At 37.1% G+C, this 23,160-nt stretch overlaps 1 protein-coding gene across 8 annotated transcripts in view; it reads right to left on the reverse strand.

The window, feature by feature from the left end:
* Nucleotides 1-23,160, reverse strand: part of cadpsa (Ca2+-dependent activator protein for secretion a) — a 127,813-nt gene that overhangs the window by 55,903 nt on the left and 48,750 nt on the right. For all 8 annotated transcript variants that reach the window (XM_084100567.1, XM_084100565.1, XM_084100564.1 and 5 more), the window contains exons 7-12: nucleotides 22,713-22,834; nucleotides 13,130-13,241; nucleotides 11,664-11,800; nucleotides 8,553-8,619; nucleotides 4,870-4,978; nucleotides 2,877-3,089 (exon numbers count right to left, since the gene is read on the reverse strand). In XM_084100567.1, the coding sequence (XP_083956693.1) occupies nucleotides 2,877-3,089; nucleotides 4,870-4,978; nucleotides 8,553-8,619; nucleotides 11,664-11,800; nucleotides 13,130-13,241; nucleotides 22,713-22,834 (760 nt within the window). The remainder of the gene's footprint in view (nucleotides 1-2,876; nucleotides 3,090-4,869; nucleotides 4,979-8,552; nucleotides 8,620-11,663; nucleotides 11,801-13,129; nucleotides 13,242-22,712; nucleotides 22,835-23,160) is intronic.

Here is a 23,160-nt window from a genome sequence, read left to right on the forward strand (position 1 = left end):
CTTTGCATGGATTTAACAAACAGCAGACAAGAGAAGTTGTTTTTCCAGGTGAAGAAAGAAACGTTTAGTCTGAAACTGTTAGTAGTTCTACAGGCAAACAAAACAGAAACACTACCAAGACATGAAAACTTATTTGTTAAATGTGTCAGTATACTTGTGTGGCAAAAGGGCTTGTCTAGATGTACCAGTTGTGGCAAATTTGTGTCAGTTTATCATTCAAATAAAGACTCTATAAAATCATCTGCTGATCATTTCTATATTCAAGCTACATATTTGCCAACTCTCATTTCTTTCAAAATAAATTCGTAAAAATCACAGAATGAATAAATTGTGCGAGTCCACTGCTTCAAGGACAACACAAAATATTTTAGAAACCATCTGAGAACAAACAGCCAATGTTTCCGATTGCATCCTAATCCCCCACATTTAAAACTGCAACCACAACAATTTAATGTGACGCTGTCGTAAGGTTAAGAGAAAAAAACGAAAACACTGGTGGCACGACTTTCTACAGATGAGAGAAGCTGGTGTGAACTAGCAAGTAGTTATTTGGTAACATTCCACTGATAGCTTCCAGAAATAATCAGGGTGAAGATGCACTGTTTTATTCATAGCATGTCACTCTTAACATGGTAATTACCAGCTGCTGAGGGGTGCAGAGCACGCCAGTGGTTTCACACAATTCATTTAGCGCAATAAATCAACAACTACAATAGAGAAAATCACTATAATTATATCATTTACCAAATTCTCCATTTGGTCGGAAATCTTTATTGTTAAATAAAGGCAACTGCTGTGGATTTCATCCAACAATCAACTAGCTTACAAGGAACAGATGGATTTGATTTTGCAGATGCTTTTTTTATGTGAAACTCTGCTTTGATTTGAGAAGCCGTTGACTCAATGAAGCCATGTTGAGAGCAGGCAAATATGCAACTGCTAATCCGAGCAAAACATCCAGAAAGAAAATTTCACATGCAGTCTAGTCTTTTGAAATAAAAGTGCGTTTGTATTTGAGACCTAATGAAGTAAAATGGAGGGAGATTTGAGGAAGGAAACAGGAAGAGGAGGAGTAATGTGAGTTTTGGAAGAGGAATAGCGAATGGCACATTGCTTGTGTCAGATAATCCGGGTTGGTTTATCTGATCTGTGCCTGCTACAGGGAAGCACTTACCCTTCAATCCGGCTACGAGAGAGCAGGGTAAGAGGGAACACACCAGAGTGACATATAGAGACTCGCATGAAGCAGCAGAGAGAGAGAGAGAGAGAGAGAGAGAGAGAGAGAGAATATTCCCTATACACAGGGTACACTGAGCAAAGCACGAGAGAAGGAGAAACTGATACACTTATTCATACACACAGAGATGATTACCTGAAAAGGGGAGAAAAAGCATGAGATGATATTTTTTTCTGTCAGAAGGAAAGAAAGAAAGACAGAAAGATCAAGTGTTCGAGCAAAATAGGGCAAATACGCAAAAGAACAGCAAAATAGAGAAAGGTAGAAAGAAAGAAAGATCAAATTTACAAGCCAAAGAAGGCAAATATGCAAAAGAACAGCGAAAAAGAAAGAAAGAAAAAAGAAAGAAATTTGTACATTTGAGCTTTCTTTCTGAGCTTTCTTACTGTCTGAACGAGGGCAAATATGCAAAAGAAAGAAAGAAAGAAAGAAAGACATTTGTACAGTTGATCTTTCTTTCTGTTTTTCTTTCTGAACGAGGAAAAATATGCAAAAGAAAAGTGAGCGAAAGAAAGAGCGAAAGAAAGAGCGAAAGAAAGAGCGAAAGAAATTGGTACATTTGATCTTTCTTTCTGTTTTTCGTTCAGAATGAGGGAAAATATGCAAAATAAAGAAAGAAAGAAAGAAATTTGTACATTTGATCTTTCTTTCTTGTTTTTCTTAATGAATGAGAGAAAATATCCAAAACAAGAGTGAGTGAAAGAAAGAGCGAAAGAAAAAGAAAGAAATTGGTACATTTGATCTTTCTGTTTTTCTTTTGGAACAAGGGAAAACATGCAAAAGAAAAGTGAAAAAGAGCGAAAGAAAGATCAAATGTACAAGCGAATGAGGGCAAATATGCAAAAGAACAGCAAAAGAAAGAAAGAAAGAAAGAAAGAAAGAAAGAAAGAAAGAAAGAAAGAAAGAAATTTGTACATTTGATCTTATATGATCTTATTTGATCAAATATGCAAAAAAGTGAAAGAAAGAAAGAAAGAAAGAGCGAAAGAAGGAACGAGCGAAAGAAAGAAAGAAAGAAAGAAAGAAAGAAAGAAATGTGTACATTTGATATTTCTGAACGAGGGAAAATATGCAAAAGAAAGAAAGAAAGAAAGAAAGAAAGAAAGAAAGAAAGAAAGAAATGTAGAATGTAGAAGCAAAAGAGAGCAAATATGCAAAAGAAAAGGTGAAAGAAAAAAGTTCACAATGATAAAAGCAAAATGCAGTGAAAGAAAAGTGAAAAAAGATAAAGAAACAATAATTTATATAGTTTATCTATTATTCATATAAAATAATAAATAAATCTAAAAAACAATTAAAAAAAAACAAAGATGGCTGATTAAAATGAACCATAGTAATGAAGAAATGTAAGTGGGATGCAAGCCAAAGGATTTGTGACAGAATCAAGCGGTGCAGAAGAAGACAGAGAGTAGTTACTCTGCTCAGGAAGTGTACACTGTTGAGATTATGACACTCGTACCACATTAATGAGTGAAACATCAGCAGTGCGCTGTTTACAACGGGAACTTATTCAACACATGCTACTGAAACATTTCAAGTGTGTGTGACTGCTATGAAGAGTGTCATTCTACCTGTGTGTGTGTGTGCGTCCCTGCAGTCAGCATGTGTGTATCCGTAGAGTCTGCATATTCATACTCACAGAACTGAGAGATGGGAGCATCGAGCTGTGGTGCTGTCCCTCCTTTGGCGTTGAGTTTCTGCACCTGGGTCGGGGGGATGGGTTTGTGGGACTGGCCCGTGGCGCGATACATGGCCTGAACCCACAGGATTCGATCTTGCTCATCATCACTGGCGAAGATCACAGTGTCGCCCTCCTTCACAGCGTTGAAGAACGTCCGACCTCCATCCAGACCTGGATTCAACATAGTGTTCATCAGTTATACTTTAAACGGAATGAAATAATCAAAAGTGCACTTTAAAGTTATACAGTCCTGTTGCAGAAGTTGAGCTAACAATACTTTTCACTTTACTAATTTTGGCTAAAGTTATATTCTGCATATAATAATACATTTACTGTTTACTGTGGATGTAGAACAGGCCGAATTGAACCTGGGTTTCCAATTTGGGAGCAACACATATAATGCAAGTAAATATTTTACATTAATGTTAATGCATTATGCACTAAGATTAAATAACAGTGAATAATGGTATATTTATAAGCTAAAATTAATCAAGATTGTATATTTATTAATCTTGATAAATAAATATTCATCAATATAATATTCATCAATATTATAATCATATAAATTATTATTATTATTAATCAAGATTAATAAATGCTGTAAAAAGTATTAATTATTAGTTGCATACCAGCCAATACTAATGTTTAAAATAATACAGCATATTTATAAACAGACATTAATCAAGACTATATATTTATTAATCGAGATGAATAAATATTAATTAAAATAATTATATCATTATAGGTTATTACCAATAATAATAATAAATTATATTAACAAATTTGATTAAATGCTGTAAAAAAATATTGTTAATTATTAGTTGCATATTAACGAATAGAATCTGCAACCTAATGTAGTAAGAAATCATTAAAAATTATATTTTACTTGACATTAATGTTAATGCATTATGAACTGAGATGAACTAACAGTGTATAATTGTATATTTATAAGCTAAAATTAATCAAAATGATGTATTTATTAATCAAGATGAATAAATATGCACCAAGATTATAATAATATTAATTATTATTATTACTATTATTATTAATCAAGCTTGCTGTAAAAAATATTATTAATTACTAGTTGCATGACAGCCAATACTTTAATATTAATGTTTAAAATCTTATTGTAAAAACAAACTAATTCATTTTATTGGTTTAACCTAATGTAGTAAGGTTGATTCAGTCATATTAAAAAAATATATTTTACTTGATTTATCATTTGAATATAGACATGGCCACCTGAATAAAAAATGTGGTTACCTCACAAAACATGCTTTACAGAATAATTGACTTAAATTAACAGATATTGTTTGATAATTGTTATAATTCATACCATTATGTGACAGTATTCAGTACACAGTGCTTGATTATGCATAAACTATCAAAATATCAGTATCAAAATGATAAAACACTACAAGCTTCACTCTACACAAGAATGATCAATATTAGATTCAGCTTTTCATAACCCATGTACACTGTGCATAATGTTTTATGCAAGGATACAGAAGGTTTCAATGAAAGATAATTGATCTTAACTAGTTAATTGCCTGTGTTTGTTTAACACTAATAAAACGAGTCATCTTTTCCTTAGGAATAGATGTGTATAGATCCTAGAAACACATGCCACCTGCTGGTCTAAAAGGTGCTTCTATCCACCTTATTTTGCAATAAGCTATTTTCTGTGAATGTGAAAGACTTTCGATTCACTAGCCGCTATAGGCAAATAACAATGTGCAGTAAACAGTCAAACTAGTTGCGCTACAAACCAGTGTGTTATTGATTATAATTAATAAATAACCGGAAGCCTTCCACATTCAAGTTACAAATGGCCGCACCTGCTCTTACGTTACAAATAAGGTGGATATATAGAACAGATGAGGACTATATTTCAGTTAAATTTTTTCACTGTGATGTCATTGATTGTGGCAATCTGATTGGCTGTGGTGACCTGGCTGAGGGTCGGTGTAATCCACAGTGTATCCGTCCAGTTGCAGAAGTTCAACAGGTTCTGCTTTCTTCTCCCTGTAGCTACACATGGCAAATGTGTATTGGCTCACCTGGAAAGAATTTTGGCATATTAAACATACATCATTTCAATTATATGATTTTTTTTTTTTTTTTTTTGCTGCTTTTAAGGTGACATACGGGTGAGGTATGTGATATGTTTGGTGGTACGGTTATACTTTTTAAAAACAAATATAAGTACAAACATGTACAGTCAAACCAAAATTGATTCAGACACCTTCAACATTTCTCACATTATCACAGTTTATTTGCTATATTTCAATGGCTTTGGCCATCGTTCTGTTAGACTGTCACAAAAATGAATTTAATTTAACAGCTGACAAGCTATTCAACTTAAGTATACAATTAGATAATACCAATTTAGGTCAACCAATTACCAAGCAATGCTTAATTTTGTTCAGTCTGTGGTGTAAAAAGGTCGTATTAGCAATTAAAGGAAAAACACTTAAGCAAAACATGGTCAGGTCAAAGTGTCTGAATAATTTTTGGTCCCAAATTTTTATACATTGTACTGGTAGTCCAAGTATTTTTGATGTCACAGTTTACTTTATTTTGCCATCCTCACTTACATAAATGAACTATAGTGTCCTGCACCCACTAGTAAAGAAAAAAAGATCAAAAATGATATATGGTGTCTGAATAATCTTTTGTTTGACTGTATGTGCACAATAAATGCATTGTATTACATGATTAATCATAGTAGTTAAAGACACCTAATATAAAGTGGGACACCTTAACCCACCCTTAAACCCAACCATACCACTAAACCTGTCCCTAACCTTACCCATATCCCACGTCAACAGCAGCAATAAGAGAAGACGACGTTTTATTTTTTTGTAAGTACATCGTAGTAAAGTGTGACCGAAGCATGTACTCCAGGCTAGTGATAGGGTTCAAACGGAGGGTGGCATCTCAGAGGGAGGCTGTCTTGGTCACTGACGGGGTGGAGTTAGACTTGGGTTTTGTCCTGCCAATCAAACAGGACTGACAGAAGAGTGTGCGATGACACGCTGTCACTCCGGATGCGAGTCGTGCGGTTAGGTGCCAGTCATACACACGTTCTCGCACGTTCTACACACGCAGACGCGCTGCTGTCAAGACGTTCTCCGGCCCCATCCGCAGAATTACACCAATCCAGCGCCTCCATCACCTTTGCTGAAAGTGGCAGCCCTCTCTCACTCCGACTCCGAGTGACACGATAAATTCAATGTCATGTGTGTGACGGGCACTTGGGCTGGCTTCAGGGCCCCAATCTGGCTTGGTGGCACCCAGGTGCCTTCGGGACGTCACGGGGGCACACGCATACACACACACACACAACCTCCCATCAATCCACTGAAGTTCGGGCTTGTCAGAAGCCGGAGCGGTCGCTGGTGGGGCCATTGACCCGCTGTCAAACCGACAGTTAAAGGATTTTAAATGACTTTGCTTTCTGATTACCCCTGCATGCATTTGCTCTTTTTAAATAACCTTGTTTTTGTCGATGCTCTGCAAACCGCATTGTGGAGCAGGAGAAAAAACGCTAGTGCGAATCGATCGCGAGATGCAACAGTGGAAATATAAAGCCCGATTCCCCCCGCCACACACACAACCCGAGCCCCTCCGGGTCACTCGAACGCATTACCATATTCAGACGCGTAAGGCTGCATGCCTGAGCCAGAGCATCGGAGACGAGATGAGGGGAAAGAGGAAGAGCGCAGAGCGTCTGCCCGCTGTTTTGTCACATCGCCTACCAACCGTAAAATAATTAGACTTCAGTTTGAATCATAATGCTGGCCTTATGCTGTCAACTCACTGAGAGGGCAACACGAGCACTTAGAGGCACAAAGAAAGACGATTTGGTGGCTATGAAAGACTTATGTGGATATCGTCGTTATTTACATGAAGTTAAGCAACACTGAGGAAATAAAATGGCATGGTGGAGCCTTGGGGAACTCTGTCAGCACCTTTTTGTGACACCTTGTTTCAAAGCCAGCCTGTGTCAAACAGAAGCCCTAAATGGTCTACATGGTGTGGTAATTATTTATGAATAATGCAACAGTGAACTCACACCCGCCCTGTAACACAAACCCCACATTAAATGCAGGGCCAATAAGAATCTGTCAATCAAACACCGGTCATTCAATATATAGCATAATATATATATATATATATATATATATATATATATATATATATATATATGTATATGTATATATATATATGTATATATATGTGTATATATATATATATATATATATATATATTATTATTATTATTTTTTTTTTTTTTAATTAATCATCATTTGTTCAGCAAGGATGTATTAAATTGCATAAAAATTACAGTAACAACTTTTATTTTGTTTCAAAATATTCTATTTCAAATAAAAATGATGTTCTTTTGAATATTCTATTCAAGTTCCCTTCCATATCATAATGAATTATCATTAATCATTTTAAGAAATGTTTCTTGAGCACCAAATCAGCATATTAGAATGATTTCTGACGGATCATGTGACACCGAATATTGAGTAATGATGCTGAAAATTATCTTTAGAATAAATTACATTTTAAAACATAATAATCATTATCTGACCCTTTGAAATGTATTAGTTGATTTATTCAGGTTAAATTGTATTTTTTTATAATTTTGAGAGAAAAAAAAACTGTTCATTTAGATGCTTACTGCATGATGTACCTTTTTATGTTGAGGAAATATATTTTACAGTGTAGGAAATTGCTTTGCAATATATCTAGGTTTAAGGATGTTGGTTTATTTTGGATATTGCATTAATTGGTTTATGAGAGTTTTAAGTATACCTTGTGTTTTGCAGGTGAAAAAAAAAATATTTTACATTTGCTCTGTGTATGTGGCATTAACATTTCATTTATTTTTTAAAAATCTAAATAAAACATGTAAGATGCCACATAATCTGGAGTTTACATGTGTGTTTATGTTGACATTCACATTTACAAGATGAGGACTAGATGTGTTGATGTTTGTGTGAACGCTTGCACAGGATTTAGCACGAGAACAACATAAAAAAAAACAACATAAAAAAAAGCAGAAAGGAAACAAACAAATAAAAAGTGTGAAAACAAAACACGGACACGAAAAGCGCATTCTGGCATATTTTCTTACACACACTGGCATTCGAAAACACAAACAGGGCATCGTGTTATGTTTTTTCGCTTGCAAGCACACAGACACACGCAAACACTAAGGTAAATAAATAATGTCAGTGTATTGACTGTTGTTTGTCACTTGCTGTAGCCGTAGCTGCGAGCGACTGGTGGGCGTGTGATGTGGGCTCTTTTAGCTGCGAGTGCTGGTCCTTTACTCTGTCAAGCCGCCTGTCAACTTTTAGCTCTCAGACATGTTACAACCCACCACAGAGAAGCTGACTGAACCGCAAACAATGGGGACAGAATTAAAAAAAGGCTCCAGCGAAGTACCTGATGCAGTGCTCGGTCAGAAAGAGCTGAGAATCTAGTCTACTTCACTGATGCAATTCTGACACATGCAATGGAAATTGAAATGCACAGCACTTGATAAAAAAAATGTGAATCAGAAGGGAAGGAAAGAGTCTCCATTAGAAGTGACAAAAATAGGTGAAAAAGCACATACCTGCACCAAGACAAAGAATCTCTTCTTCCATCTTTTCCACAGGTTTTTCCCAATAGCCCAAAGGTATCTGTGAAGAGACACAGAGCAGGCGTTGCATCATAGTGTCAAGATATAGCAAGGTGGATGTGTTGTTCTTAATTTGGGTGATAATGGGCCTTTCTTTCTGATTTTCCTTCACAGAGTCATTTAAATTTAGTAAATTACAACAGGGATGTTTTTAGATTATAAATACAAGTTAAAAATGTATTTTTATTCAATAATATTATTTATGTCCACAAAAAAAGTGAACAAAAGTTTAAAAAAAAAAAAAGACGCAAAAAATTGCATTGAGAAGACATTAATATGCTATAAAAAGACAAAATAGGTGTCTGATTATTAAAAAATGCTTCAACTATGACACTAAATATGTGTTAAATAATCAAGGATGAGCTAGTTCCCTCATAAAATACAAATTTTATTTTCTTAAGTTCGAGTTAAATTTATTTAAATAGTGCTTTTCACAATAGAAATAGTTTCAAAGCAGCTTTATAGAAAATCATGCTGTTAATGTTTATAATATCTTCATGCTTTATAGTCGCATTTAGAAGGTTAGATAATAAAGTTTGTGTCACAAAATAAGCAATAAAGCAGTTGAAATATGCTATATAGAATATATTGCCCTACATGAGCATATACCGGCGTACACTCTCAGAAAAAAAGGTACAAAAGCTGTCACTGGGGAAGTACTCTTTCAATAGGTTCACCTTTGTCCATAAATAAAGAGTGCATATTAAAAGTGTACATATTAGATTCTTTTAAAGGGTGCCATCCCGCTGAAGCTTTTATACCATTTTTTATCTGAGAGTGTATATATATATATATATATATATATATATGTGTGTGTGTGTGTATATAAATATTTTTTTTTTTAAATCAAGCAGTTAAGATTTGTTACATTTTAATCACTTTACGTGACTGAAGACAAATGTTAAAAAAATAAAAGAACACCTTCTACATAATGCAAATTTATAGAGGATGACATATTAGTCTTCATTCAGCTAGTAGTAGAGTGAGTTTTAAGACAAGCACAGAAACAGACATGGATTTTCAGATGTAGATTTAGTGTCCCCTAATGGCCAAAACAGTATATTGCACTGATCTGTTCTGGGTACAATAATAACCAACTGCAGAAACGCAGAGCCAGGTAGAGCTTATAATTATAGTTAAAGGTTGGGTTAGTGGTTGGGAAGGTATTTCTGGGAGACAGGTGCACAGAGAGCCATACAGAACACATATGGGCAATTGTGAGCCAATCAGAAAACAGCCACTGAGCCAAAACCCCTCCTCTATCTCAAAGATAACAGTCTTGGTAAGAACATCTGAACTGTTCTATGCTTCTGTCTGGAAACAGCATTTATGTTTAACTAATTCAATTAAGCTTTAATCAGCTTATGTTGTTAAAATATCTAGCTTACGGGACATCCACAATGGCTGATGATAAATATGATTAAAGGTAGGGTAGGCAATTGCGGAGAGGCTAGCAATAGCAAGTTAGCTTTGAAAGCATGAGATCCCACTCTCCCTTAAGACCGCCTTCAAAACACATGAACGAGAGACAGCGTTAAACTACCTCTTATCTCAAACCACATAACATTATTATAATAATGGACGTAAACAACTTACAGAGCTCTTACTTGTACCACATGACTGCTGTAGATTAATTTCAGCGTTTGTAGTGTTGACATAAAAATGAAAAAATCTGAGGACGTGAATGAACAACTCCGGGTTTTTAAGGGTTTTTTTTTAAACGTTTTTTAAGTTCAAGCTCAAAACAAGAAAAAATACATTTAATAAATGAATAATACACTGAAATAAATTAAATAAATAGTTTATATAATTTCATTATCTTACACAATTTTTCTAAGTAAATCTATTGTTTAAAAATAAAAAAGTGTATTATATCTATATAAATACATAATACAGAGATTATTTGTTTTTAATCATAAAATATTAATATTGTAAAATAAAAAAATAAAAACATTTTGAACAGGATATACTGCACAGATCTCAAGGTTCATCACATCCTTGTGGAGTTAATAATGTGTTACATTGTACACTAGATGGAGCCATAAGATCAGAATTCACACCTCATTGGACCAGTCACAGATGCAGCGTCCCAATTCGCCTACTTATACTATGCCCTAAAAGCATGCACTGTTTTTGTGAAGAAAAAGTACATAATTTTGAGTGTGTAACAAAATAGTTTATAGGCAAGCTTTGGGACATACTACTTCATCATAATTGTGTCTTTGTTTTGTTAAGTGCATCCTGTCACGGTTTAAACTGTTCTGTCAATCATCTTAGAGTCATCTCACAGTTAAAATCCTCTACATTTGTTCTCGTATCAGAGAGAAATGAATTAGCATGTTGATCTGCCAGTCATGGGTCTTTCATGCTGAGAACTCTCCTTATGTGTTTGCATAAAAGTTAATGACCAAACATATCTTTATAAAAGTTAACAGTTTGTGACAGATTAATTATAATGTGAATAACATTGCATACATATTTATAGAGTACATATTTATCATGTTTACTGATTCTCAATCACTCAAATCCCTTAACTGTCAGTCTCGCACATCCGCCATGTTTGTAGTTTTTTAAACACTTTTAATTCGTGTTTGTAGTTCTAATCGAATCCTTGTCCAACAAACAAAGGGTTGTTGGCAAAATTCACAATTAGAGTGTGCATGGATCTGTACGAATTATAACGGGTATATAACAGGGGTATATATATATACCAGAAATAGGGGTATCTTTTGAATACTCATTTCAACATACTATGATTTTGGACACACTAATTCTAATTTTGAATACAATTTAGGATGGATAGTATGGGAATTGGGAAGAGGGATGCAGCAAGAGTGAATAACTCTATTGCCGGTAATGACAGAAGAAAGTGTTAGTGGAATGGTTGTCCTGATTCTGTGTACATTGAATCTATTAAGTGTATGTGTCAATGTAAAGTTGACTGTCCATGCTAGTAGATTCCTTCAATAACAAACAAAGAATAAAAAATAATAAAAAAACCAGTACACAAGCAAAATCAAAAATGAACATACAGATGCCACTTACCCACAGTGCTTCATGTTCTGTGGTTTGTCCATACGGACAGCCAATTTGATCTTTAGGTCGTCTGAGCAACCTTTGGCAACAGTCATTTTATGGAGCTCACACTGTTTGGGACTGTTGGGTGTTGGATGTAACACAACCTGAAATCACATTATGACAGACAACAACAATCACTGACACAATCACTGCACTATTTCTAGGCTGTCGGGACATACCAAATACTAACTAACTTAACTTTTCACAACTCTAGGTTATGATGATAATATAATTTGAAATTATTTTCTTACATATTTCAATGGTCCACTTTAGACATTCTACTATAAATAACTTGTCAACTACATGTCAACTCTCATTCTTAGAGTATTAGTAGATTGTAATAGACTGTTAGGGGTAGGTGTTGGGGTTGGGGTTAGTAGAGTATGTTGACATGTAGTTGAAAAGTTATTTATAGTCAGCAGAATTTCTGATGGGGTCCATCAAAATAAAGTGTTAGCAGATATTAAGCAGACAGTTTACTAAAACTCTAATGGCTGGCCTGGTAGTTGAGATGTAGGTGCAAAGTTGGTTAGTAGAATGTCTAAACTGAACCATCGAAATAAAGTGTTCCCTTAAATTACAATAATGATAAATAGAAGCATTTTCATTTGTGGTCTTAGCTGTATTACACAGCTAGCTCAAATATGGGAAAGTTGGGACAGTGCAGCTTTCAAGTAATATCCATTCCCACCAGAGCTCTGATTCATCGCACATCGGATTCTATTATTTTCTCTATCTCTTACTTCACTTTGAAGTAATCTATCATTTTCATAAGAGTCGACATCAGCACCTTATCTTTCTGTTTTTATATCAGTGCAGGATTATTGTTTAGAGAGAATGAGTGCTAGAGAGAGGAAAAGAGAAACTCTATGCCTCATTGACTCAGCACTGGATCAAATCCATTAGAACAGCAACAGGCACGCAGGGGGGCTGCTCATTTTGGAGAACTTAGCAAAATCATGTTAGTGCTGATCACCTCCTGATGGCAGAACTGAGCTCAGATCAGTGCTGACTGCTTAAAGAGGTGTGTGAGTATGAGCTGTGATGGTTCAGTGTGTGTGTGTGTGTGTGTGTGTACATGTTTTTCACCAAGATGTGAACACTTGTACAACTATCTTTGTAAGGACCAGTTTGAGTTTTAGATCATTGGAGTGAGGACAAAGAGAGTAAAGTGAGGACATTTTGGCCGGTCCTCACTTTCTGAGAGCCCTTTAAAGGCCTGTTTGAGGGTCAAGACTTGGTTTTAGGGATAAGGTTATAATAAGGTTAAGGGTAGGTTTAGGGTAAGGGTTTGGGTAAGGCACTTAGTTGTGATGGGTTAAGTTAGGGTAAGCGGCTAGAGATTGCATTGTGTCAATGAATGTCCTCATAAAGATAGATGTACAAGAATGTGTGTGTGTGTGTGCGTGCGTGCGTCTGTCTGTCTGTCTGACCCGTCCTAGCTCTTTGTCCTCCAGTGCCAGCACTCCTGTACTCTCCGTGAAGAGTTTCACCTTTACAGCTGGAAGTGGGTGAGTAGTGGTGAAGTCTCCTTGAGTACCCCACCTAAACAGAGAGAGAGAGAGAGGGAGAGAGAGAGAGAGAGAGAGGGAGAGAGAGAGAGAGAGAGAGAGAGAGAGAGAGAGAGAGAGAGAGAGAGAGAAATCAGTGGTTTTACACTGTTCAGGATTCTTTGATTATTGGAACATCATTTATTTGAAATCAAAATTTTTTGTAACCATGTAAATGACTTTACTATCACTTTTGATATATATATATTATATCCCTGCTGAATTTTACTGCTCGCAAAATCAGTATTATTTTTAATAATATTTTACATTAAAGGTCCCGTTCTTCGTGATCCCATGTTTCAAACTTAAGTTAGTTTGTAATGTTGTTGTTAGAGTATAAATAATATCTGTAAAATTATAAAGCTCGAAGTTCAATGCCAAGCGAGATATTTTATTTAACAGAAGTCGCCTACATCGAACGGCCCGTTTGGACTACATCCCTCTATTCCTTCTTTAATGACGTCACTAGAACAGTTTTTTGACTAACCTCCACCCACAGGAATGCTCCCTCAACTCTACCGTTTATACTTGCGCACTTCTTATAAATTACTGTGTTTACTCAGCTCTTACGGTGATTTTCTGAAGTAAAACTGACGCTTCATCTTTTGTGTGATGTACTGTACAATAAACTTTATTAAACTCATCAGTATATGTTTGATCATCATTCGGACCTGATCCGAAACAGCAGACTTGTAGGCTATTAATAAATAATGGATACATACAAGCAGATGACAAATACGTTATAACCGTAATTAAACTACTAAACTATACCTGTTCCATCTCTATACAGCACTCTGACTCTGTAGGCATTATTGTCCGACACAAAATGAACACCGTTACTGAGAGTTTCTGATATTATCATCATTCCGTGAGATGAAATTGTCTTGAGAGACTGAGCGCGAGCTCATGAAGCTCCGCCCCCTGGGTCGTCCAGCAGCAGCTTATTTGCATTTAAAGGGCACACACTAAAACAGCGCGTTTTTCTGAGCCCCAAAAAATGACAATTTAAACATGCTGTAAAAAATGATCTGTTGGGTATTTTGAGCTGAAACTTCACATACACACTCTGGGGACATCAGAGACTTATTTTACATCTTGTGAAAAGGGGCATAATACAGGACCTTTAACACTCTCTAATGAGTTTTGGATTAAAAATTCTTATTTGATTTAATAAGAAATAAGCAAAACACTTTAGGTGACCTTACACGGGTAAGGTCAGTGACAGGTTTGGTGGTACAATTAAGTTTAAGGGTGGGTCAAGGTATAAGTGAAGGGTCAATTGTAGATGTAACTGCAGAAATTTATTACAGATCACATTAAAAATAACATGTATGTACACACTAAGTGCATTGTATCAAACGATTACTTAAAATGTTAGTAGTTAAAGACATGTAATATAAAGTAGGACCGAAGATAATATAATGTAACTGTGCAATCTGAGAGTGTCTCTGTAACACATTATTATTAATTATTATTATAGTCATCATAATTGATTATTACATTACGATGGCAGTGAGCACACATTAAGAATGTGAGAGACATGGGATTGAATCTGGCCTAAATTTACGGTGCCTATTAATAACAGCAAAAATTCAATAAGAAGATAAAAAAAAATCTATTCTGGGGTAAATCTGAGCTAGTATGCGTGTCTAACTCTAAATGGATCATCCACTCCCTTTTATTTTGTGCAGAAAGACTGAATAAACAGGACAAGTACTGTGGCTTTGTTGGCTTGTGTGGCAATACACAGTGTATGTGTGTGTTTTGATGTGACTGTGTGCACATGAAAGTATTTGTGATGCATGTGTGTGTAAGTGTGAGCGTCTGTGTGTGTGTGTGTGTGTGTGTGTGTGTGTTGTGATCCCTCGAGATGAGGGGGGCAGTCATCAGGCCACAGTTCTCTGGGGGAACAGAGAGCAGTAAACGGGTCTCCATGGCAACCCCCTTCTGAGTCTGTCTCCCTCTAGAATGCCTGGGGTGAAGCTGAGGGTACATGGACGCTGTGTGTTTATGTATATTTGTGTATGTGTCTTTGCTGTGTCAGTGTATAGTGGTGTTCAACCTTCTTTCACATCAGCGTCTCAGGAGAGGTGTCTGATGCATGTTTGGCTCATGGCGTTGAAACAAACTCTTTGGAAGAAATGATTAATGCTGTTAGCAAGCATGCCATTAATACAAGATCATGAAAAACATTTTTTACTAGGACTTGCTGTGAGCTTGAAGGCTACAGCCACTGGACACAGCATGTGTACTGTAAACTGCTGTTTAGTTTCAGCAGCCGCCTGTGGCACAATATGATATATTTTACCAAATCAATTTCTCTCTATCCATCCATCCATCCATCCATCCATCCATCCATCCATCCATCCATCCATCCATCCATCTATCCATCCATCTATCTATCTATCTATCTATCTATCTATCCATCTCTTTATCTGTCCATCTATACACACACAGGTAGTTTTTTTTAAGTCTCTTATGCTTACCAGGGCTGCATTTGTTTGATTAAAAATACAGTAAAAACAGTAATATTTTAAAAAGTATTTTATTTCTGTGATGGCAAAACTGCATTTTCAGCATCCATTACTCCAGTCTTCAGTGTCACATGATCTTTCAGAAATTATTGAGCCACTAAATATTTTTGTGGAAACTGTGATACATTTTTTTCAGAATTCTTTAGTGAACAGAAAGTTCAAAAGCACAGCTTTATTTTTTTTACAACGTACTGTAAGAGTCTTGACTGTCACTTTTGATCAATTTAATGCATCCTAGCCTAATAAAAGTATTAATTTCTTTCAAACAACAATACAAATATCTTACTGATAATATTATAATATATATAAGTTTGGGGTCAGTAAGATATTTTTATTGTTGTTTGAAAGAAATTAATACTTTTTACACGTGTATTGAATAATTACTACACACACACACACACACACGCACGCACGCACGCACGTACGTACGCACACACACACAAAATCATCGATACAAATCAACACATAGTCTTTGCTAGTTGACAGCGCCTCTCTTTTGGGATGTCAGGGAGTGTTTGGTTTGGTTTTGGTTAGTCTACTTGGTAAATCATGAATGTGAATGTCCTCATAACAATCTGGCATCAGATCCTCCGCCTAGAAAAGAGCAGCTGTTTGATGACATTGATATGACCACAAGCTGTAAATGTCTGTGTGTGCAACTGTGCATGTGTGAGAACAAATCTTGTTCTGCCACTCACTGAGGAGTCTTTCAGAATGCTATTAAACCTGTTATTAAGGTTCATGTGTCTCTGACTCTCTTTCTTCCCCCCTACACACACATACACACACACACATCATCACTATGTGACCATTTGCACACAGAAGAACAAGCACATCAGAGACGCACATCAGAGACATTCAGACTCTGGCTCCATGTCTTACATATATTTTCAGCAGATTAAAGTGCTCAAGGCCTGGCATGTTCATTTAATAATAATAAAATCTCACTGTTATTGCATCACCATTTCAATTCTAAAAACAGTTCCCAGAGGAACATGGGTAAATCCTTACAGCAAGACAGAAGATGAATGTATTGTCTTATTAATGCCCGTGTTCTGTTGAGATTGACTTAACGGGACTTCAAGCATAAAAGCAGTAATGTAAAAAATTTCATTTTAAAATTTTACACTTTTTTTTAACCAACTCGTTTAATATGTTTTTCTGACCAAATAAAAACCCAGCACGCAGATAGTATTGAAGTTTCATCTCTGTGTTTCACCATAAATTACATGTTGCTTTCAGAAATTGACAAATAAGAGGAGTGGAAGTCTCTGAGATCGATGTTTGCCTGCATGACACTCATTTGAAATGTTCTGGTATCTCAGATTAGCCATATCAGAGTATATTTTCAAACTTTCACACAGAAAACACAAAAAATCTTTTATTTTACTATTTTTGGACACATTTATCCGGCTATATAACATATTCTGCATAATCTGAAAATTTGAACAAATGCTTCTTTCTGTTAAATTAAGAAGTAGTCATATCAGTGTTGCCAGAGATTGAGCCATATGTTTGTATTCATTTGCATGCAAATGAAATTCACAGTATCACAGTGCAAAGAGTTGCTAGTACTAATAAAGCCTGTAGGTGGCAGCAGAAGGGCTTACATTTCCATATACACCACATCAATATTGTATGATGCTAAATGGAATGAGAATGACTCATTTCACACTTTTGAGCTTCAGTCACACTGTACACACTAAAAAACGACCAAGTCTGTGTGGCCCTGGACCAGCTATCCTCTCTTGACATTATAAAAGGGAATCAATATCCTGAGACAGTTTTTAGTCTAATTGTTGTACAATAAACAAAATCAAATAGAAAGATGCACTAAAAAACATTATTGAGCATCATCCATTCATATATCTTTATTCTAAGCTGTCCTCTGTAAGAATTTAAAATCTGAATTAAAATTAAATTAATTAAAATGTAAAACTAATTTAAATAAACTTTTCATTTCTGCTAAAAGAATATTGTTAGCCTTTGTATAAAGTGTTAATGTAGCTGTAAGTGAGCATGTGTGGTTCCCAAATGATAGCCTGAACATAAACACCAACTATACCACAAACATACAAATATACACTGACCCACAAAATTTGGTCAGAGGTTCATTGCATTAAATGCCCAAACCCTGTGTTAGAGAAACACTAATCTATATTACTGATCTATAACACAAGTAACACACAAAGTGCGCATGCGCAACACAGCAAAGCTCTCCTTGTTATGTAATCCACAGTGTCTAGAGCTACAATACTGTGACAATCGAGCAGAAACAAGACCAGTCACATATACAGTAAGACCAATGCCTTCTTTTCAAATCACGAGAGGTTTGTGTTTACTTTTTATATTGCAAATGGTTATTAATAAAGAAACATAATTTCCCAGTTAAACACATTGTGATCAGCAGCACAAACCAAAACCATTTTCGCCCTCATTGCAAGTAAAATCGCATATTTTCAATCATGTTTTTTATCATATTTTCAAATCATGTTTTTTTCAGTGGTTCTTTTAGAGCAAACCGGCCACCCATTTTTGGGTCACGACCCGAGAATCACTAAAATCCAAAGTTCTGCTTCAGTCAAACAAATGCAGAGTTTGATACATGACCTACTATCAACAACCCTTTCATTTTCTTAGTTTGTATGTAAGGTTGGTTCAACAGGGGGTCGTGATAGCATTAAATCTCTAAAAACTGCTGCCTGAGAAGCACATCCTACAATCTGAGCCCTCAAACACAGGACCAATCTGGCCGACTTTATCAGACTAAAATATGATTTGAAAAATTGCTTTTTTCATTCATCCTAACCACTCCACTTTGTGCAGGCCTTTGTAGCCCCCTTCTAACCCCCAAGCAGACTCAAAGGCTTACGAAACAGCCTTTATTTCCCTGTTTTTATCTACTTCCTTGTTTCTCTCACTCAAACACTCACAAGCGTGCATATACAATTTAATTAAAGAGATGTGTTAGGATCAATCCCCACAATCTTAAGGTGTCTGATCAAACAGGTACAGAACGCATGTCTCTCAGCAGTTTCCCCATCATTCTTTTGCTTTCCCAGACTCCCTCTCATCTCATCTCACTCCCCTGAGACCCAGCAGGCTTTTAGCATTACAACAAGCCCTGGAGAAATGTGAGCCAAATGTGTGTGTGAATGTGAGAGCTTGTTGATCTGAGCAACTCTGTATTTTCAGTTGAAAGCGAGTGGATATGAGTATTTTTCTTTGTGTATATGTGTGTGTGTGTAAAGCCGACTGTACGCCATGCAGTTTTTTTTCTTTATTTTACAATTGTTGCTTGTCAGCTTATATGATGTGACCTCAGTGAAAATTGTGGGCAAAAGCCAAGGCACATCAGCTGTCTTGTATGTCATGCTGTGCCGTATTCATCTTTGCAGACTGTTGTCACGATTGACAGCGTTGACTAGGCGTTTTACATTATCAGTCTCTCTCAGTCTCAGTCTGACATTCTCATTCAAGGTCTGCGTTGATTATATAGTAAGCAAACAATCAGTTCTGATGTGTTGCATGCAGGAGAAATAGGAAGGAGTAAAGACCTGAGATACTCTAACAAGGCCAGCAGTGGTAAGAACATACCAACAATGGTCCAAGGTGGGACAAACCAAAAACCGGCGACAGGGTGTTGGGCATCCAAGATTCATCGATGCGTGAGGGCAACAAAAGCTATCCTGTCAGGTCCGAACTTACTACTGTGGTACAAGTCACAACATTTTAATGATGGTTAATGATGCGTCACAACCAAGCGGCAACCTCCCTGTCTCTCTCTTGAAACCAACACGGAAGTGAATTCAACGGCAATTCATCGACTGGCCGCTTGAGGCTGGGTGCAGAAGTGAGTCAAATCTGTATCTCCCCCATGTTAAAATGCCCAACTTTACAGCAGAAAAAAAACACGTTTACAGCCTGGTGCAAAAAGTGGCTTTGGTCTATATAGCTTATTTTTCCCTTCATGACAACTGTGAGGGGGGTGAATTTTTTTTATAACTCATCCGTTTACATTATATTAAGCCATTGGGCCCTATCTTGCACCCAGCGCAATTGACTTTGTACACCGACGCATGTATCATTCCTATTTTGCACATGCACCACAGCAGACTTTTACCTCCACAGACGCACGTCGGTTAACTAAGAAATACACTTGCGCTCCCGGGGGCGGTTCAGCGCAAAGAGGAGGCGTGTTCCGGCGCAAACGTTCCCTCATGCTATTTTGCAGGTTTAGAAAACAATTCCGCCACTAACCGAAAAAACCTAGTTTAAAGTCAGTGGCGCGTTGCGCATGTTATTATATGCTATTTTGAGGGCGCATGCTTGGCCATAATCAATGTAGCGTGTGCACAACACGCATACACTTTGATTCTCTCATCTACACACAAGCAGCAGTTTTCATTTTTGCAAATCATACATTATTACGATAGATAGATAGATAGATAGATAGATAGATAGATAGATAGATAGATAGTTTATTATAAAAGCATACATCTAGCTTACACATTTACCCAAATTATCACACGCCTGTTTAACCGAAGTTAATTTGGGTGTGTTTCTCCATCCCCAACGTCACTTCTCTGTGTTTTACGGCCCTGACGAGGACGTCGGTCTCCTCGGCTGTGAACTGCTCCTGCCGCACGCCTGGCAAATCGTCTCGGTTACGTATGTAACCCTCGTTCCCTGAGTACAGGGAACGGAGACGTGTCGTCGAGGGAGTTCCCTGACGAATTGGGATCACGCTAGGGAGACCAATTGCCTACGAGTGAATTAAAACGAGCCAATGAAATTGGCATGCAGGATTTGCATTCCGCAGCCCGCCTACCAGCGCGGGTATAAAAAGACAGAAGCAACGCATGCATAGTGCTTTTCGCTGAGGAGGTGAACACCTCCAGAGGAAGGCCTGGAATACACATATGTACTATGGCGGGCTGCGGAATGCAAATCCTGCATGCCAATTTCATTGGCTCGTTTTAATTCACTCGTAGGCAATTGGTCTCCCTAGCGTGATCCCAATTCGTCAGGGAACTCCCCCGACGACACGTGAACCGCCGTTATAATAGGAATCCGCTATAGAACAAGCGCGCCTGCTCTTAAAGGGAATGTGAGATTTCACGTTACGCCCAAACCACACCTATGAATAATGAAGCTACTTCAGACCAACCCATTTTAGATTTGCGTCGGGCGCAAGAGTCATTTATCCCGCCGGTATAATAGCAACAGCGCCCAAGACCCGCCCACAAAGTTACTTGCATTTTGCGCTTGATACTTGCGTTTCAGATCGTTAAAATAGGGCCCTTAAAGTTCTGCATAATTAAGGGTGTCCACTTTTGAGTGACAGGTGGATTCCCGCTGCAGTGGTCATTAGTCATCATTAGCCGTTTGTCTGCTGTTTTTTAGCCGTCACTTTACCTCAGCTAATTGTCTGACTGTAAAAATAAATAAATTCGTGAGTGACGCGCTACCAAGATGGCGACGGTCGGCCACGCCCATTTTAGGCTTCAAAAACGGTCTTCAGAAACCTACGGGTGACGTCACGGACACTACGTCCATATTTTTTTACAGTCTATGGTCACAACACACAGTACATCGCACCCTACTGCTTATGGGGCTGAGTAGCCGTAAACGGGTCTGAATGACCCCCATCCTATCGAAAGCTCCTACAATTGGCACACAAGTGTCAGAACTGCATGGACCTTGGAGCAGTGGAAGAGCCTGGTTCTATCAGTCCCATTTTCTTTTGCATCACGTGGACAGCTGTGTACATGTGCGCCATTTACCTGGGGAAGTAATGCCACCAGGATGCACTGTGGGAAGATGACAGCTGGTGGAGGGAGTGTGATGTTCTAGGCAATATTCTGCTGGGAGACCCTGGGTCCGGCGGTCAATTTGACACTTGCCACCTACATAAATGTTGCAAACTAGGTACATGGCACTTTCTATTTGACAGTTGCAATTTTTATAAACGTAAATGGTAAAGTCACATTCTGACACACTGTAAAGTCAGTTATGAGAAACAAAGTCGCAATTGCAAGAGAGATATCAGGTCACGTTGTGAGATATAAGCTCAGCTACTAGAAACAAAGTTGCAATTGCGAGATATATAGTTGCATGTACTCTGAGATAGAAACAGGCTTTCATAGTTGACTGCTTATGTTTCAGAGTGAACGCAAGGTCATTTTGATAGTAAGATCTTAACTTAAAGGCAAAATGTGGCAAAAATCATACAGCATGCGTACCGATTAAGAGTGTAAGCTGACAAAAGAAGTGGGTGCATGTTCAGTAAAAGGTGTGAGAATTCGTTTTTCTGCGTATGTGTGTGTTTCCTCTCTTTCTTACCCTTGAATTAGTCTCCACACACAAAAACAAATGTGATGTGTATTTCAGTAATGCGATCAGCGTACGGTTTTCCTAAGTGTTGATTACATGCCCAGAATTGTTACTTCATCATTAAGCTTTACATCTCACCACAAACAGAATGAGCCAACTGTGTACACAATAATAAGATCAACAAATCATGTAATGAGCTATATCACACATACAAACACACACACACACACACACGCACAGCTTCAGCAAACAGCATTTGATGGGATTTGAGATTAAGTTCCTCCAGCTCTGAATAACATGAACGGTTCAGTGAGAATGTGCCTGAATGCATGATGACAAACAATCAAACCTCAACAGGTTTGTGTAGGTTGGTGCACATTGACTGATTTAATTAGTCTGTAAGAGAATCATTTACTCCAGACAGCAAATTTCAAGGTCTGGAGGCACGAATAAATGACAGTGTAACAGGTTATGACTCTTCAAAACTTCCTCAGTGCATGAACTTCTGCTGAGAAGGGAAGCTGGATGCTGTATAATATTGATGCAGAGATCATACAAAAACAAAATGCTTGACAAGATTTTTCTGCCAGACTTACGTTGGTTTGGAAGCCTCTGCTTGGTCAGTCTGAAGTTTCTGTCCACCTTCAACCTCCATGGTGCAGTAAACAATCCGGTTAGGAGCTAAAGACTTCAGACCTTGTACCTCCATAATCACCACCTGTGGGGAAACAACAGGAGATCTATAGAGACGATGCCTAAAAGCGCTAGCTGCTGTGGAGAAAATATAAATAATCATAATAAAAATAATAATAATACAACTTTTTAGTGGATGTTATCTAAACACATTGGATCTCATTCACTAATAATTGTGTGGATTATTTCGGATTTGTACGCACAGGAGAACTTCTCCCGCAAAATCTAATTTCCAACGCAGCAAACTCACATGAATTTATTCTTAACATCGTTCTAATGTTAGTGAATTTGGAGTATTATAAATGAGCGGCCACGTGCACAAGGATAAGCATAAAACATGCCCAAACCATT

This window comes from Abramis brama, assembly GCF_963993115.1.
Source record: "Abramis brama genome assembly, chromosome: 23".
Taxonomy (NCBI): domain Eukaryota; kingdom Metazoa; phylum Chordata; class Actinopteri; order Cypriniformes; family Leuciscidae; genus Abramis; species Abramis brama.